At 42.0% G+C, this 15,634-nt stretch overlaps 2 protein-coding genes across 8 annotated transcripts; both read left to right on the top strand.

Annotated features, from left to right (window-relative positions):
• The first annotated feature begins 1,590 nt into the window (after positions 1-1,590).
• zgc:193801 (uncharacterized protein LOC564476 homolog) lies at positions 1,591-8,561 on the top strand. The gene is made up of 8 exons (XM_035391408.1): positions 1,591-1,765; positions 3,123-3,321; positions 3,533-3,723; positions 4,346-4,522; positions 4,678-4,833; positions 5,349-5,486; positions 6,415-6,507; positions 6,725-8,561. The coding sequence occupies exons 1-8, from the start codon at positions 1,751-1,753 to the stop codon at positions 7,148-7,150; spliced, it is 1,395 nt and encodes a 464-aa protein (XP_035247299.1). The 5' UTR covers positions 1,591-1,750; the 3' UTR covers positions 7,151-8,561.
• Positions 7,032-15,015, top strand: mzt2b (mitotic spindle organizing protein 2B). Of its 7 annotated transcripts, none has more exons than XM_035391413.1 (5): positions 7,032-7,170; positions 9,626-9,859; positions 9,997-10,148; positions 11,144-11,281; positions 13,442-15,015. In XM_035391413.1, the coding sequence occupies exons 2-5, from the start codon at positions 9,675-9,677 to the stop codon at positions 13,591-13,593; spliced, it is 627 nt and encodes a 208-aa protein (XP_035247304.1). In that variant the 5' UTR covers positions 7,032-7,170; positions 9,626-9,674; the 3' UTR covers positions 13,594-15,015. The 7 variants fall into 7 exon arrangements, with proteins under 7 accessions (XP_035247304.1, XP_035247300.1, XP_035247301.1 ...); XM_035391409.1 differs by lacking the exon at positions 7,032-7,170 and adding an exon at positions 7,917-8,055 and having other exon boundaries at positions 13,442-15,012; XM_035391410.1 differs by lacking the exon at positions 7,032-7,170 and adding an exon at positions 7,917-8,055 and having other exon boundaries at positions 11,147-11,281; positions 13,442-15,012.
• The last annotated feature ends 619 nt before the right edge of the window (positions 15,016-15,634 follow it).

The following is a 15,634-nucleotide window of genomic DNA, read 5'->3' on the forward strand; positions in this document are numbered from 1 at the left end:
ATGAATCAGATAAATCAAGTCAAATTGTCAGAAAAAAATTACTTTGTTAATTAGAGCAGCACTAATAATATAATAACGATAAGCATTTTACTACTGCAATGACTGTCCAGACTACTCCACACCATGTAAACTCTGACCTGTTCTATGACGGAGCGTAGCACAGTGGGTAAGAAACTGGGCTTGTAACTGAAAGGTTGCAGGTTCGATTCCCGGGTAGGACACTGCCGTTGTACGCTTGAGCAAGGCACTTAACCGAAATTGCTTTAGTATATATCCAGCTGTATAAATGGATACACTGTAAAAAATGCTATGTAAAAGTTGTGTAAGTCGCTCTGGATAAGACCGTCTGCTAAATGCCTGTAATGTCAATTTATCATGTAGTTACCATTCTACACAATGTAAACTCAGTGCAGGTTATATGTGTTATATGAATTACAATGTCATGTCTTTGTCCTTGTAATACTGAGTGTCTTACTACTGAAAATCTATGACTTCACACTATTATTTTTCCACATTAACTGTAGGATCCCCCATATTACCCTCGAGAGTAGAGACACCTGATGGTTATTATCAGAACAAACCATTTCCAGATTGAGAGTGAGATATCCAGTTTAGCAGCCAATTGACTCTCGTGTCACTTGCTGTAGCCCAAGCAGTGCTTGTGCTTCACCTAGTGGTGATAGATCATACATTACTTTCAAATAGCGCTATACAAGTACTGTATCTGTTCTGTTTTCCCGGGGCTAAAGTAGGATATCCATCCGTATCAATTGTTTCTTTGGTTTTTTCTTTTCTTTTTTCTTTTTCTGTACACAACCTGAGAAGTCTGCTACATTATGCTTGCCCTTAAAATGAGTGTTTGCAGTGTTTTGAATAATGCAGAACATAGGCTATAGATACTATTGTGAACCGTTTAAAAAAGTTAGGAGACACGTGCGTAGGTGAACATTAGTATGGGTGTAGGCTAATAACGAAATCAAAGATCTATATTTTTGCATGGAAAATGAACACAATTAATAATGTACTTTGAAACAAAATTCATAAGCAATAAGAAATCTCAATATGTTACATGCAATAACCACATGCCAATAAACAAATCTGCAATAAATTACGGAACGATGACGTTTGCATAAAAATCTGCACATAGTTACGTACGTTAGCAAAATTGACGAGCAAGTAATGTGCATTAGTTCATTCGGTTTTTTTATTGTCGGGCAATTCTTCATATAAACGTGGAATATTAAAGGCAGAAGTCCACACGAGCCGTAGAAATTGCTTTCCATGTTAAAATACAGCGGAACTGAGAAACAGACATTCATATGCTCAAACATAGGCTAGCCTACCGCTTAAAATCAACGCAAAATACGTAGTTACATTCGCTTACATTACGGCTCTGATTACGGCCAATACGCAATCATTACCACTGCTTTATACAACTGACTAACAAAATATACCCAACGCACTCATCGCTGATTTGCCAAGACACGACATGTGACGCTCGTTTGCCTTAGAAGTCGAATGCGTTGAGTTTAGGCATAAAAAAACGCCCAATCCTGTACGACAGTGTCGTAACCGCCGAAAACCTCCGACGTAAACGCCTCGTGAAAACCGTAGGTGAGAACGTGTGCATCCACCGATGACGAACAACACAGAACCTTTCTCAAATTAGCAATATGCTACAGTGTTTTAGACCAAGAACATGTCGTTAGAGCCTGATTTCTGGATTCTGTAGTAAAACCTTTTGTGGAAAATGGCGGCTTTTATCGTAAGTATGTGACTTGGTGCCTTAAGAACAGCATAGAGAGCTGTATAAAGTATTCGTTCTCCAATATTACCCGTGGACAAGCAAGGCCTCTTTGTTGTTACATTTAGCTTGGTGGCTACGATTCAAAGAGCAGTGGCATTAGAAGGAGGGTAAAATGTCTTGTTTAGGAACTTAGTATCTATGCATATCAACAGTAGTAAAATGCACCTATTATACTGCGCAATACATGCAGTTATAAACAAACTAGATCAGCAGACACTGTTGAAACTTAGACCCTTAATGGAGAGCGCAGTATTAGCCTTGCTACGTCAAAACAGTTCTAGTTGCAGGAGTAGGCTACTTGCAGATGCGTGTACTTGCCAGTAGGGGATAACGTTAGTTATGAATTTGCAGATTCCACAAGTTACTTGATTAAGTTTCTGGTGAGACTGTTTTGTACATTCTGATACAATTGCCCCCAAGTACGTTTTTGTTTGCATTGAAAGTACAATATTTCAGTGGAACGAGCCAAAATTTTAAAGGAAAAAAAAAAGAATAGGTATTACACAAAACGAGGGTCCAGTTGCCCCGTGAAAACTGTTGCATTTAGACCTGTCAAATGTATTAATTTTCCCTTCAATATTACGGAAATGATTTAGCTAGTAGTTGGTGTGTCTTCATTTGATTGTCCTGTAGCTAAGCATTTTGTGTCATGTTAGCAAAGACATTTATTTAGAGTTTGTGGGTTTTTGGTTACTGCTGCTAGTCCTAATTTGTAGTCGTGGGCAGTGGTGTCCAGAGGCCTGCGTCTGGCAGTCTTCATTTTCTCCATACCAGTGCTTTTTTAAATAGACAGTATCTCATTCACTTACAGGTGTCTGTTTTCAATTGTATCCATATATTGTTAATAAATAACCTGGTACCTTCATTTGTATGAGTGAATAGAAGTAATTCACATAATTAATACTGAAGGCTGTCTGTCTTACGACTCTTTTCATTCTTTGCATACATAAAATCCAGTGATTTCCCCTTGGGTGCAGGATATGGAAATTCTAGGACAGATATTAATAACCAATTATTTGGCCGATTCACTTACCGCAGTGTTTTACATTGTAGCACAGATGGAAAATGGCATCCGAAGTTTATTTAAGAAGCAGAAGAGCACAAACATCAATTTAGGAAAAATGTGACATTTTATTTCTATGATAGAATATTGAAATATAATTCCCTACACTGTCCTAAGTTATTTTCCCTTGAGGATTTACTGTATTCTAATTAATAAGAAAAAAAAAGAACATAATTTTTGTTGTCTGTTAACAGTGAACAAAATTGTGATGTTATGTGATGTAAAAAGGATTCCATCACTCTGCTGCTACAGGCTCATCCATCGGTGAGGATGAAAGGTACAGAGCACAACTACAACCCGGTCCTCTGCCAGGATGAGACGTGCTCGGCCAAGGCCAAAGAGAGCCACATGCACTGCCCGTTCTGCAGCATCACCGAGGCCTACCAGGACCCAGTCATCCTGCGGGCACACTACCGGGTCAAGCACGTGGACAAGGGCATCGATTTTGCTGGTGAGTTGCACCTCTAACTGACCAAAAACCAGCAACAGGGTTCTGTTTTTGGTGTAGGAGTAGGTAGTGGATTATTTTATTATTTAATTATGATAAACATGTTACTGAAGCCTATTCTTACATTCCAACATTAATTTTATCATAGATTTCTGAAATATAAGCACATGTTTTGGTCTAATATTTTCACGGTTGTCTCTTCCTTCCTCCTCAGGTTTGAAGGTACTGCGGTGCTGCAACCACTGCGAGATTGTAGGCACCATCAAAGGGGAGAAGAAATTCAAAGGAGCTCACTGGCACTGCTACCGCTGCCGAAACGGCTTCAATCGCCGCGACGAGGCCATCAAACACTACAAAACCCACTTTCGGAACCCACACACCACCTTCCAGATCCAGATCACCCAGGTTTGTCGCCAGGATTAACATTGGGGTGGGCTTCAATGTGTTTGACTTTCATTCCTCTTTAGCTGGTTATTTGCTCTCATGCAGAGTAATTCAGCATAAGTGACACTGGGCTTTGTTTTTAGCGTGTCCATTTAATCAGCTATTACTCTTTTAGATGTGCAAGAATAATAATTAAAAAAAAAAAAAAAAACATATCATAGTGGTACAGTAAACTAAATGCCACATGGACTGACCACCCATGCATTAATTGAGTATATGGTCTTACAAATTGCAATTCACAAATGTGTGCACATGAAGAACTGCAAAAATATAGTGCAGAAATCATCTGCAGCACAGCCAAAACAAAACATCACTGAATAAACTGATCTAACTACTGCAGTGCAAAAGTGTCATAATGAAGAGGACAAATTAAAAAGAGGCAATAGTGGAAGTTCTGTAATGGCAAATAGAAAATGCTCCAGTGATCAAAGCTGAATGCAGGGGAGTTGCTTGAAAACGTGAGGGTTGTGTAATAATGATAAAATAATGTGACCGTTTCGCAATGCTGGGACATTTTGGAAAAACGTTACTTTGTATTTTGTATGTGTTGGCGAGGTTAACCTCATTGTACATTTGTTCTTAGGAGGTAAATAGCCGACAGTATTACGAGCAAAGTGCGGAGGCGCACCCAAAGGCCTACAGTGGTCTTGCCATCGGTGCCGGCTCAAACGGGGATTATAGCGCCATCGGGCCTGTGCTGACTCAGACCATCATCGCCACGTCAACAAGCACCGACACCCTCCTTACCGAGGGGCCCAAGGTACATTGCATCTCTGCTGAACCAAACAGTCTTTTTTTTTTTTTTTTTTGTTAAGGGGGGGGGGGGGGGCGAAAATGTTTTTTTATTCATAATCACCAGGGTTGGTATTTTGGTGCCATTTTGAACATGCTGATTTCTGGGTTATTTGACTGAAGGACAGCAGTGTGAACAATGGGATTGCGGTGGGAGCTGAGGAGACAGTGGGGCTTTCCCAGCAAGCCACAGGCCAGCAGACGCTCGTCCTCATGGATCCTGATGGGGAGACTGGTAACCTGATATACGACACAGCAGCCGGTATTATTACTGAGCAGGTACTCTATTATGATTATGACCTTTAAAAGAAATGTTAAAAATATACGGCACACATCCTTATTAAGTTGTTAATTTGGTATTATTTCATTCATAACTATAATAGTTATTATAGTTATAGTTTAATGACAATATAGTATTCTAATTTAGAGAATTGTTATTGCCCAGAATAGGCAATCAGGTAAAAGAAATGGGCAGTAAATATAGAAAGTTTTAGTGTATGCGATGCAGTCTGTGAGCCTGCCACTCACTTCAGAGTCCTTTTATGAAGATTCTTAATGTTACATTACTCTTTTCATCTAGTAATCGCATTAGGCTACACAGTCTAAATGACAACGTAATTATCAAAAAGAGAATCTTTCTCATTCTTATCTCCTGAGCCTGTTTTGTTAAACAGCACAAATGATGAAAGAAGTGACAGACCAAGGATTGACCTATACATTGCAGTATGCTGTAGGTGCAGAGGTGCGGGCAGCATTCTGCAGGATTGTAGTCTGGCCTGTGATGTATGCTGCAGGGTGGAGAAAGCCTGGACCAGAGCCTGCTGCTGGAGAAACAGCTGCTCGAGCTGCACCAGCAGAACCAGGTCCTCCGCACAGAGAAGGCCGCCATGGAGAAGAGGCTCCGGGCCGAGATCCAGCGCCTTAAAGACCATGTAGGCAGCTGGGTTTAAATGACTGGGGCCTGTTCATTTGAGTTGGGTATGGCCATTCATGTTTTCAGGTGTTCTTCATCAAGGGATACTGCTAGAATTCTAGCCACCTTACCAAGTGGTTAGAAGTCAAACTCGTTACATACTATAAACAAACAAAAAAAGCTGCCTCAAATATGCAATAAGGAATGCAGGGGAAAAACTTAACTGCATTTACTTATTTATCTAGTCTTAATGAACACTTAAGACTGAAAGAAAAAAAATTGATTGCACTGGGTCCTTAACCTCCCATCATTTTCAGTAATGTCGTGTATAATATTCCCATGTTTCCTCAGTAGTGGAATGAGTTTCCTAGTTTTCTGAATAAAAACAACTAATTGGCCTTTTTCTGCTAGTCCCATTATTCATTTTTGCTTGCATATGGGGAGAAAAATAAAACAGTGAGCTCCATTATGTTTGGGACATATTATTTTTCTTGATTTGGCTCTGTACGCCACAGTTTTCCATTTGTAATCAAACAATGTCATGTGGTTAAAGTGAAGAGCATGAAGGAATAGTTTCACAGTTAAAGTGCACATTCTCTGCTTTTATTTAAAGGTATTTTCATACACTTTAGTTTCAGCATTAGTAGAAATTACAGCACTTTTTATGCATAGTCCCCCCCATTTCAGGGCCCCTTCACAGGTGTTTCTGATTAGTCAGATATGTTCAATTGCTTCCTTGGTGCAGGTACAAGACAGCTTTCAGTATCTGGTCTGGATTCTTGGCTTTTGATTGTTTTTGGAGTCTGTTATTGGCAAATCATGGGGGAAAGCTACACATATACATCCTCTTTTACTTGGCCTCTTGTTGCCTGTTTTTTCTTTTTTCTTTTTTTATTAAATACGTGAATGTGTGTGTTGGAAATTAAATGTCTCTCTGGTGCCCTCAGATGGCCAGTTTGGTGCAGGCCAACGTAAAGATGTTTGAAGAGCTGCAGTTGTACCGTACTTCAGAAAGCAGTGAACAGAAGATCAAAAAGCTTGTGAGTCTGTCCTTATGTGGTATGGGTAGATGTTTGTCCACTAAACTAGTGTCAACATAGTGAATTGTAGTCACATTAAATATGTTGTAGATGGCCGTAATTCTTTAGATAACCAACAAAATATGGCCATCATTCACTATCTCACTATATATGGTCTCATCAGCGGTGGTAGGGCAGAGTTTTTAAGTTGTAAAGTGGGCTTGTGCACTGTGCGCAGGTGGAAAGTCTGGAGGCCCAGCACCGCGAGCTGCTACAGACGCAGCTGGGCACCTTGAGGAAAGAGCTCCTGAATCGAGCCGGCACGCTTCCTGTCAATGGCCATGCCGAGGTTCTGCAGCTCAGCCTGCCCCCTGGTGGTGAGGAGGGGGAGGGCGCCATGAGCATCTCCTTCCTCAGCGAAGATCAGACCAGCGGGCCTGACAGCCAGCCTTCTGCCCTCACAGGACTGGAAATAGTTGAGGTGCAGCTTCAGCCCGACCAGGTGGACCCTGAGCCCAAAATAGAGAGCCCTGTCCCCGCCACAACTCCAGTCTACTCGGTGGAGGTGCTAGAGGGGGAACAGGACATGCTATTGGCCAAGAAACGCTCCCCTGAGGCAGAGCCACAGGAGGAGGAAAATACCAAACGACAGCGCACCACCTGAGATGGCAGAACCATAATACAGTCAGTCACATTCTCTCTGTCTGTCTCTCTTTCTTTCTTTGGCCTGTCTATCCAAGGCAGTGCTGAAGAGATCTTGCTAGAACATTTCAGTTCTAGATCATGAGGATGGCAACAGAAGCAGAAATATGCTATGAAAATGGACCTGAACCACACTGAAGTATCCCATATATGACTGTTAAGCTACATGCTATTCCACTGTACTGCCATTTAGCAGGGCAATGCTAACTGGACCCATTTTATATGTGCTAATATGGATGGTTTCCACTGGGTGAACATTACCTGGACCACAACCAAAACTATTTATGTTATTGTTTTTTTTTTCTTTCTTTTTTAAAAATTGATGCTGGCATTATGCAGACAGATTTTTAGTTATCCCTTTCACCTGAACCTTGAAGCAAAAACATGAAATCAACTCAGCTAAGAATTTTCCTTGATGTAGATCCATTGCAACAAAATTCATCCATTTGATAGCCATTGCAAATTATCATATGCATTTAAATTCTTTAAACCATAATTGCAAACTAAATATTCAGAATTTTAAAGCTACATTTTCAGTAAATTGTGTTAGCTATGTAACTGCCACTTGTAGTGCTATTTAGTACATGTAGGATTCAGCTCACATTTAACTGATGGCAGTGCTATATCATTAAACCAGACAAAGCTCCTGAGCACTGGAGATTATTTTATTTTTTAAACCTGCAGTTACGATTTCTTCAGATGTCATTCCAGACGTGCAGTTGTTGAACTGCAGTTTAAGGTTTTCGTTAAAGGAACAGAACTAACGAGAGTAAATGTCTGAATGAAGGAAAATACATTTTCTCTGCAAATTGGATTGGAATACTACCAGTGTTTTCCACTGATTTGTGCTGCTTAATCTGTGATGAGGTATGCTGCTTTGCATTCAGCTAGAGTGGGTGAATACTGTAAAAGACCTCGAGTGAGTTATTTTTTTTTCTGTTTTAATGAAGTGATCGAATGTTCTCAAAGCTAATCAAATACAGTTTTAATTTGGGAAATTACACCATTGGTAGTATCCAGAGGAAGATATACACGTTAATCTTTTAACAGACGCTTTTCGCCATAGCGCCCGAAGTGCATTTCGCATAGTGAACAAACACCGCTAGAAATAGGCCAAGTTACAATCGTATTGTAGCACAGTCAATGTGTAATGTGCATTCTTCAAGATTTGCAAGGTAAAAGGATAGAAGGGTACCAGTCAGGAATTTTACGTTCGATTTTTATTTTTAATAAAGATACAGTAAGTTGCAACTTTGCAGTTCGGAATACCTTGTGGACGCGCTTTTCCATTTTTGTATCTGAGAATTTTCGCTAATAGCTGCTATAGATGGCAAATACCTTAACAACACATTAAAATGAAAATGCAAATTAAACGCTTTGAAATTATTCTGTGTCATGTTTAAAGGTGTTGTAAACCTCGGAAAGAGTTGAGAGGGTGGAAGTAATAATGTGCTTGTCTTCCACCGGGGTATAAAAAATAGAAAATAGATCGGTTTCCTACCGGCAGTATTTTCTAAGCACACCGTTCAGAAAGACCCGCCCACCCGCTTCATTCCTTATGAAAGCTGCTATCATTAAGCTAGTCTTCTGAGCTCTCATCACAACAATTTTTTTTATATTTAATTGTAAAGTCTGTGAAGACGTTTGACGTGTTTTCCTAACTTAAATTTAGGTAGGTATCTAGATAACTCATTACCTAACGACTTATCTAGATGTTCTAGTGAAGAAAAAATGATGCTAACTGTCGCATGGCCAAATCCTAGCGGTACTAATCTAATGTTAGGCTAAGTTAGCTAGGTAGTCCGTGTTCTTTGCATTTGTAACGAAGTAACGGATGACTGTGTTGCTGTTAGCGAGTCTATTTTGTTTGCTGTGTAGTTACCTATTTTTTACAGTCTCTGGTAGTTACAGGTTAAGGTCTTGCACAGATGATAGTTTCAATATTGGCTAGCTGAACCCGTGACAGTCTGCATTTTCTCTGTACATGTAGCTAATTCGCTACGTTCACCAGGTAACGTTTGCGTTGAATTAACGTCGGTAGACTAGTGACAGTAGTATAACATGATTTTTTCTCACGGTTGTTTAAACAAACACCCGCAGCAAGGATTAGCTACGTTAGCTAAAGTAGACCATTGCAGTCATGTTGGGCTACGATACATTGATGGCTACGTCGGTAACTTGGCTAGTCACATCCTAATGGGGAAAATGTCCGTCTGTTCCAATTGCAATTCTGTAGTTAGAAACATGTTTGTTATTTGGTAAATAACGAAATAATAGTAAATAAATTGGCGATGGAAAGAAAAATAATGTTCGCTTGCTATATCATTTCACCCTACTTTAAAGTGCGTGGTTGAATTTTTGCCTAATTTTGGTCACGATGAGTAAAAGCCCATTTTCACTGACAGCACCATACCTATAACATTTTCTTTATTTTTAGCTTGTCGTCATTGGCCTTGTCTCCTCCCCTCGGATCTCCTCAGCCAGGTATGGCTCACCCCCAGCAGACCACAACACTGCCAACAGCCCCAGAATCCCCTGCTCTGGGTGTCACCATCAGCGGCAATGTTCAGAAATATGCCATGAAGAAGAAGAAGATCCTGAACACAGAGGAGAACGAGCTGTTCGAGCTGACGCAAGCTGCTGGGATTGCAGTGGACCAAGAGGTCTTCAAGTGAGTCAGGCCAGGCCAGCACATGCAGTCCAACCCACCATGGGCCTTCCATTTCAGTGTTACAACTTGCTTACCTTCACAGTTGCTGTAACCAAGAGCAAATGAGATAGTTATTGAATGTATGTTTCATTCTCCAGGATCATCGTGGATCTACTAAAAATGAATGTGGCCCCACTGGCCGTCTTCCAGACATTGAAAGCAATGTGTGCCGGGCAAAGGATTGCGGACACGTCAGCATCAGACGTCTCCACAGCGTCGCAAACGGTCACAGCCCCCACCGAGCCCAGAGGTCAGTCCCTGAAGCATGGGGGGGGGGGCTTGGAATAGATATGGAGGGAACGTCACAGCGTATATTGCAGACCGACACTCAAGACATTCGTACAGTTGCATCCTGCATGTGTACTTAAACTGTCTAGGTTCCAGTGAAGCTCTGGCATAGAAGAGGTTTACTTCTTTGGGCAGTAGGCTTAATGGTGATATTGAGAGCCTGTTGCATGAGATTTGCATTTATTCTGCGAGTAGATCTCTCATATTGTAAGTTAATTGTGTATATTGCCTGGGCTGCATACATTTACTCCTGCCAGACTTTGCATAATTAGTCTTTCAACAGAAATCTTTTCTCTTATTATTTGCCACTTCCATTTTGCAAACTCAAAAATATAGTTATCACTTTAGATGTCACTACTTGTAAAGATACTGACAATAGTAAAATAGAGGAAACTTTGGTTAACCAAACATTTTTCTATGATCAAACTTTGGATTTTAATGAGAAGCTTTCTGTCTGAAATCCCCGATCGCCTGTACAGAGTCTTTCTGTTTATAGGAGCTTGCTTTGCTTGTGTCATAGTCCTTTGCTTAAGATCTACCGCTCCCGTGCAGCTTCCTCCTTTTACATCATCTATGTTGTCTGCCTCAGTAGTGTTGCTTATAAATGTACCTGATTGATTTCACGAGCAGGCGATTAAGAATCCCTATTCATTCCATTCCAGAATGCTAGCTAAACTTTGCCTCACTTAGCCAGAATGAAAAGCTCATTAGGCCTTTTTGCAGTAGTCCACGTGGTCTTTGACATTACTTGTGCATGAAATTTGATAAAGCCAAAATGGAAGCGAGTGTCCTATAATTGGTATTCTAATGCCGAACACGCATTTCTTGTGTATTTCCTGACCGCGTATCACCGTCCGTGTGCGCTAATGTCTCTATTATTCTTCCTGTATGTGCACGTGTGTATCCTGGTCTCTGTGTTGTGTGTGTGTATGTGTGTTTCTTTTCCCTTTCCTGAAGTAGAGGACTCACTTGTGTCTGGCAAGAGCAGTAAAATCCCCGCACCTCTCCCCCAGCCCTCTGGCCTGCGGCCGGCGAGAGTAAACACAAAGATTGTGGTCTACAGCCCGGCCGACGCTTGCCCTCCTCTCTCTCAAGGTCCCCCTGGTTCCTTCCGCTTTACTTGCTGCCTGTTCTCTCCCTTCGCAGGTTGTGTTTGTTAGTTTATTTCCTGGGGTCACCTTTGTCTGCATCTCACCGGGCGCCAGGCACAGCCGCAGCTCCCAGCATGCTCAGCGCTGCTTTGTGCCGCTCGTTCTTTATTGGACATTTAAGGGAGACGGTTGACAACTTCTCTCGCGGAGACCTGGGGTAGATCTGGGTGTTCTTTTGATTTCAGATCATTGTGCGGATTGTAGTTATCACTTGTCTTTCACGCTCTGTATAATTTGCCATGAACTTACTTGATTTCACATGATGTTTCAATTATTGAAATGGCTGGGTTCAGCCAGACCTTCATGATAGCTGTGTGGAATTCACCAGGTTAAAGTACAGTGAGTATGAATAGGTTTTCTCTTATTGTTAATGAAGGTTGACAGATTCACCTTGCTCAGTTGTTATTGTGCGAGTTAGTTATTCTGACACCTCACCCCGTTCTCTATATCAGCCCGTCTAACACGCCATAAAGATACACAGTATTGTACTAAACAATACCCTGAAACTCAGCTTCATTTTATGCCAAGCAAATGGTTCACCATTAAAGCGGCTGAAATTCTGATTTCTTCCAAAACCTTCGCATCTTTGTGGGTGATGCCGAGCTGAGTTTCTCACAAAGCCCGTCATCAGAACTGAAAGTCGTACATTAGGCTGTGTTACTTATTAAAAGTTATGGTAAGATGTAGTGTGTGACGGCCTGTGCATGTCAGCGATACAGTGCTAATCTCCTGCCATTTCCTTCTGAACTGTGCTTAGTAGCTTTGGCAAGATGGCAGTGCCGTGTCAACTGCCTGTGGCTGTGGCTAACCTGGCTGTGTATCCAGGCTCCGCGGTGACACTTTGTCCTGTGAAAGTGATACTCCTGCTTGCCTTTGATGTGCTGTGCGTGGGACGGGTCCACTCTTGCCCAGTCCAGACCAGACCCTGTCATTCAGTAATATGCCACATCTTAACATGTGGCATATTACTGAACTGTACTTAGCAATGTGTATAGTTTTGTGAAGTCACAGTCCATATCATGTACCAAAACAGTGTGAATGTATTGTATGCATGGTTTTATAGCATTTAGTCCATATTTGGGTTTTCTCATGCTTTTCACCAAAGTTTGCTAGTTAAGAAAGTGGCAGGTCTTTTCTAGTGGTCAAGTATTGGAGACTGGCAATGGTTCTTCTGTGTTCCAGAGATAGAAGGAGAACAGATTCTCGAAACCACAGCTCATAGTAGGAAGGTCACCGCCTTCCCAGAGTCTGTGTTTGACTTCACCAGGTCATCACTGTTATCCAGCTCTCCTGTCATCAGTGTCTTTCACCTGTCTGCTGCTCGCTGCCACATTCTCATTTGCTGGCTCGCGTGAATGATCTTGTGTAAAAGCAAAGGCCTGAAGCATCAAAATGTATTGGGCACGTCTGGGTGTTTATGTGGAAATTAAAATCATTAACCACACTAATATCCATGGCACTCATTAGGTGGCTTTTTGTCGGGTATTCTAGATTACGAAAGATGCTCCGGCCATTACTAGGTTTATGAGCGCTAAATTCAGCTGGGGCACAGTTTGCATCACACATATTTTTATATATAAATTGTAGGCGCCAGTTTTGCTCTTGCATAAATTAAACCCGTGGGATTGGCTGTTCGTGTAATGAGACAAAATATAAACCATTAAATAGGTTATATCTTGAACTATGAGACTTGGACCAAGTTTTTCAACAAGGAATTTTGTGACGATGGCCCTGGCCTGTAATGCATATGAAGGCCTCAGAAAATCATGGATATTTTTGCCAGAGCCGAGTGCACATTTATTGTGAATTAAAACTCCTTCTATGGAAATTTGTAGAATACTACTGCCGCTGTATTGCAGGAGTAACTCTTTCCCCAGTATTTTGCTGCTCTGGGCCTTGTTTTTTCCTCAGGCATGTGGCTTGTTGCTTCTGAAATTAGAATCTCTGCTATCGGTGTTTGTTGGCCCCAGTCTCTGAATCTCAGAGACCGTAAAGCAGGACACGCGTGTGCTAGCGAGCTGAGTGTACACCTTGGTGTGCTTGCATTCTGGGGCGGGGCGGGACGTGCCTGGCTACGGAATAACGACCGGGCTCTTTTCCCCAGTGCGCAGCAAAGTGGGGCAGGGCCACGTGGAGAAGGGGGGCCGGGACGGGTCCAGCCAGCGGGTGCCCCGCCAGCCCAGCGCCTCCCGCGGCCAGAAGAGCGGGAAGAGCTCAGGAAGCAGCAGCTCATCATCACAGCTCACCTCCAGCTGAGGCCGCGCCCACAGCAACGGCTAAACGCTAGAGATCGGGACGCACTGGCACTAACCCAGAGGGACGTATCAGGACAGTTTGCATACGTAACCATGCTCTCTGCATTCTTCTAATCTTGTCTTTTTTTTAAACTCTCTTTTTGTGGTTACTTGGCAATTGCCTCTGACCCTCCTATAAAAATGTGGAAATTGTAAAGCGGATTATATTATTTTTTATTTATTTGTTTCCAATAAATGTGTTTTTATGGTTATTTCAGGTTATGGAGCTGTGAATTTTGTGCCAGTGTTTCCCCCTCACAGTGTTTCCCCCAGACTGAAACTGAGATGACCATATAAAGGACCCAATAACAAATGGGTGGGGTAATTGGGGCGGGGGTCGGGGGGGGGGAGCTTTTGTGTTGACCTCGGGTCAAGGTAAGAAATTGTACCAGGGCCACTTTTAGCATGTGTGTTAAGAAACCAATATGAATGTGCGGGGACAGATACGACAGTCATGATTTAAAATGAAGAAACATCATTACATATTCCAACCCTCTCACACATCAGTAGAACCCTTAATCGGTTCTTTTTATGGACTCTTGCGCTCTCTGACCAGGAGCAGCTAACCAGTGACATTTTGAATTCCCCAATATCTGGAAGAGCTGAAAAAAGACTGTTAGGTTGTCTGATACATGGCCAATGGAACAAGCGCACCTGAAAGGTGCACTTGTTCAGTAAGTTTGGCTTGCATAGACCTGAATAACCTTGCAGGAAGTTGTTTGCTGATAAAGTATGACGTCAGTGGCCTGAACATGGGAAAAGGCCATGCCAGGGCCAGTCTAAATGAGAAGTGGGAATCTCGCCTTGCTTAATGTGTAGTCAAGCTGTCACATAAAAGCATTCTGTCTTCTGATTTGCCTTTTAAATCTGTTGTCTGGGCAGCACATGTCGTCTTTAGCACAAAGTAAATCAAAATCCCATGAATCCACAGGTGAATTTTCCAGTTCCTTCCCCCTCCCCCCTACTGTAGGTACCCCATTTTTTCTATTTCATTTGTCTTTGAAATGAAGACAGTGTTCATTTTCCTTTTTACCCAGGTACATTACATTTTCATGGGATGTTAGGTGAAGGTTTCCCCCCCTAGTCTTATTTTAATAAACGTGGGCGGTCATGTTAAAAAAAGGTGAAAAGCTTCTCGAGCAGAATTGCTTGCACCTGTTGACTGTCTCTCACTTAATTGGGAGGGTTAATAGGAGATGCTGCTGTAGGTTAGCTAAGTTCACACACTTTCAGGTCACGCTGCACAAAATTTCCAGTAAATGTTTTGAGATGCTGAAATAATTGTTTATAAGTGCTTCTCATTCTTTTGGCTAAGATCAAGCTTTGAAATGCCCTGTACCTGAAAGTCTTCTAAAATAAATCGCCTGATGCATTTCCCTTATGATTGCGCTTTAAAAATCTTCCAAAACAAAATGTCTTTTCCTCTTTTTAATAAATTCAGTGTGTTCCGATCTCAACTTTTGCATACACCTTTATGCCACAGTAAGGGCAATCTATCCCATGATAGAGCATTCCACGAGTATATGAAAGCCAAGCCAGGAGAGTCAAGTCCGGCTCTGGCTGAATTGGCTGATGGCTCGGCTGAGTAGCGATGTTCACCTATCACAGTTCATTCACAAAACACCAGTCTATTTAAACAGCCTCCTCCTCCTCATTTGGCTGCTTCCTCCTTTATGCATGCTTGCTGCATGCTGCCAGTCTAAACCTGCTTCCTCCTTTGTGCATGCTTGCTGCATGCTGCCAGTCTGAACCTGCTTCCTCCTTTATGCATGCTTGTTGCATTCTGCCAGTCTAAGCCTGCTTCCTCCTTTATGCATGCTTGTTGCATTCTGCCAGTCTAAACCTGCTTCCTCCTTTATGCATGCTTGCTGCATGCTTCCAGTCTAAACCTGCTTCCTCCTTTGTGCATGCTTGCTGCATGCTGCCAGTCTGAACCTGCTTCCTCCTTTATGCATGCTTGCTGCATGCTGCCAGTCTAAACCTGCTTCCTCCTTTACAGTATG

Source organism: Anguilla anguilla, chromosome 14, assembly GCF_013347855.1.
Source record: "Anguilla anguilla isolate fAngAng1 chromosome 14, fAngAng1.pri, whole genome shotgun sequence".
Taxonomy (NCBI): Eukaryota; Metazoa; Chordata; class Actinopteri; order Anguilliformes; family Anguillidae; genus Anguilla; species Anguilla anguilla.